Genomic DNA, 1700 nt, shown 5'->3' with positions numbered 1-1700 from the left:
AAGCAGTATACAAGTGAAATAGAAGATTTATTATTGCAAAACAATGTATATTTACAAGGTACATAAAAATACAAAGTAGGCCCTATGTCAACATTGTGAAAGGTACCGGTAGCGATCCAAGGTACATGTCAGGCCCAACAATTAAGTCAGTCTACAGCGTAATATTGTACAGCATAAAAGTCAACAGCATAAAAGGCACCAGAGTACACGGTGAAACGGACGAGGTACAAGGATGCATACGGGATACAAAATTAAAAGCAGGCTGGCCAAATATAACGAACAATGCAAATTTAAAGGATACACGGTACAGAGTGAAAATTTACAAAGTAAAAAAACAGGGCCAGGCTACCACTTATGAAGTTCAAGGTATAGATGCCTCCGGTTCACCGTACAATGTGTCAAGTACAATGTGTAATATAGCATTCATACAAGTTACGAATAGGCCTACAAGATAGGCCCACAAAGTAAAGGGTAAGGTAATGCTCTTACGTGTTAGCATCTTCATTCCGACGATAGTTACATGAAGTTGAAGGTAGTGAAAAGTAGGAATTGACGGAGGAGGAAGTTGATGATGATGATGACGACAATGGGATTATAGAAGGCGATAATGAGTTGGTGGGTGATGGCGAGGATGCTTGTGAAGAGGATGATGGCAGTTCGATATTTAGTTTTCCAGACATTGTTGTCAATTAATATATATAGTAAATATCCGTTCGTTGGTGAAGATCTAGCACAGAAAAAACTACTGAATTATATTACAACAATTAGAATATTTAGACAAATACATTAATATACCTGTATACTATCATGGGCTAATCAATGTGTACGGTATGCCTTTCAGATGTGTTGCTATTTTGGTTGTGAGAGATGGGCGGTATCACAAGTTATGTCCAATAAAGTCTTAAACTTTGAGATGAACAGTAATTGTACAGTGCGCCATTTCTTCCCGCAACTAACACACGCATTTGGCCTTCGTATTACTTGTTTATCACGACATTGTTAAATTTTAAGTTGTATCTATTAACTGTGTTTATTGTACAATTATATAATTGGACAGAGTGCAGGTTGAACATACAAATAAGAGCATAGCAATAACATCAGTGCCTACGCTATAATCTAATGTATGGCCCAGTGCAGTATTTATAAAGATAGATTACCATGTACTAAAAATATATGAAGCACACTAAATACCTAGCTGCGTTACAAACAGTAATTGCCTATAAGCATATTAATATATAACTTTCAATAATAACAGCCATTTTAGAAAGAAGTTATATTTTTGTTTTAAATAATGTAACGACAAAGAAAATATAGTTTATACTTACGGAAGCATGCACTTACCTCGGAATACGAAGCACTGGAATGACAACTGGAATTTTGTTTAGCAGCAGGAACTAGAAAATAATTTAAAACACCAAGGGCCTAGATATATATTACAGGAGTAGGTCAGATTTATGTTGTATGAAGTGTATATTAGTATTCTAGTTTCGTTTAGATGTAACCATAATTTGAAGCTTTTGTTTATTATATCAACACGGAAGTATTAGATTGATTACATTTTTTTCTACTTATTCTCTTATTGTTATTGTTCTACCATTTGGTCAATCTACAGAGTCGCCTCAATGAATAAATTGAAAGTTTTTAATAAAACGACAACTAAGTATTGTAGTGCAAGTGGGAACCATGAAGACTGCGGGTGT

The 1700-nt window shown here is 34.9% G+C and overlaps 1 protein-coding gene across 3 annotated transcripts in view; it reads right to left on the bottom strand.

The window, feature by feature from the left end:
• Nucleotides 1–1426, bottom strand: part of LOC117120331 (proton channel OtopLc-like) — a 14638-nt gene extending 13212 nt beyond the window's left edge. For 2 of the 3 annotated variants that reach the window (XM_033265355.1, XM_033265356.1), the window contains exons 1-2: nucleotides 1342–1426; nucleotides 490–727 (exon numbers count right to left, since the gene is read on the bottom strand). In XM_033265355.1, the coding sequence (XP_033121246.1) occupies nucleotides 490–680 (191 nt within the window). In that variant the 5' untranslated portion in view covers nucleotides 681–727; nucleotides 1342–1426. Of the gene's footprint in view, nucleotides 1–489; nucleotides 728–1341 lie in introns of those variants that run through there. The other variant, XM_033265357.1, reaches the window with a different exon arrangement.
• Nucleotides 1427–1700: the final 274 nt, after the last annotated feature.

This window comes from Anneissia japonica, unplaced genomic scaffold (genome assembly GCF_011630105.1).
Source record: "Anneissia japonica isolate Jap-2015-1 unplaced genomic scaffold, ASM1163010v1 scaffold2236_len207018_cov178, whole genome shotgun sequence".
NCBI lineage: Eukaryota > Metazoa > Echinodermata > Crinoidea > Comatulida > Comatulidae > Anneissia > Anneissia japonica.
Note: the sequence above shows the minus strand (reverse complement) of the source record. Positions and strands in the feature narration are given on the sequence as shown.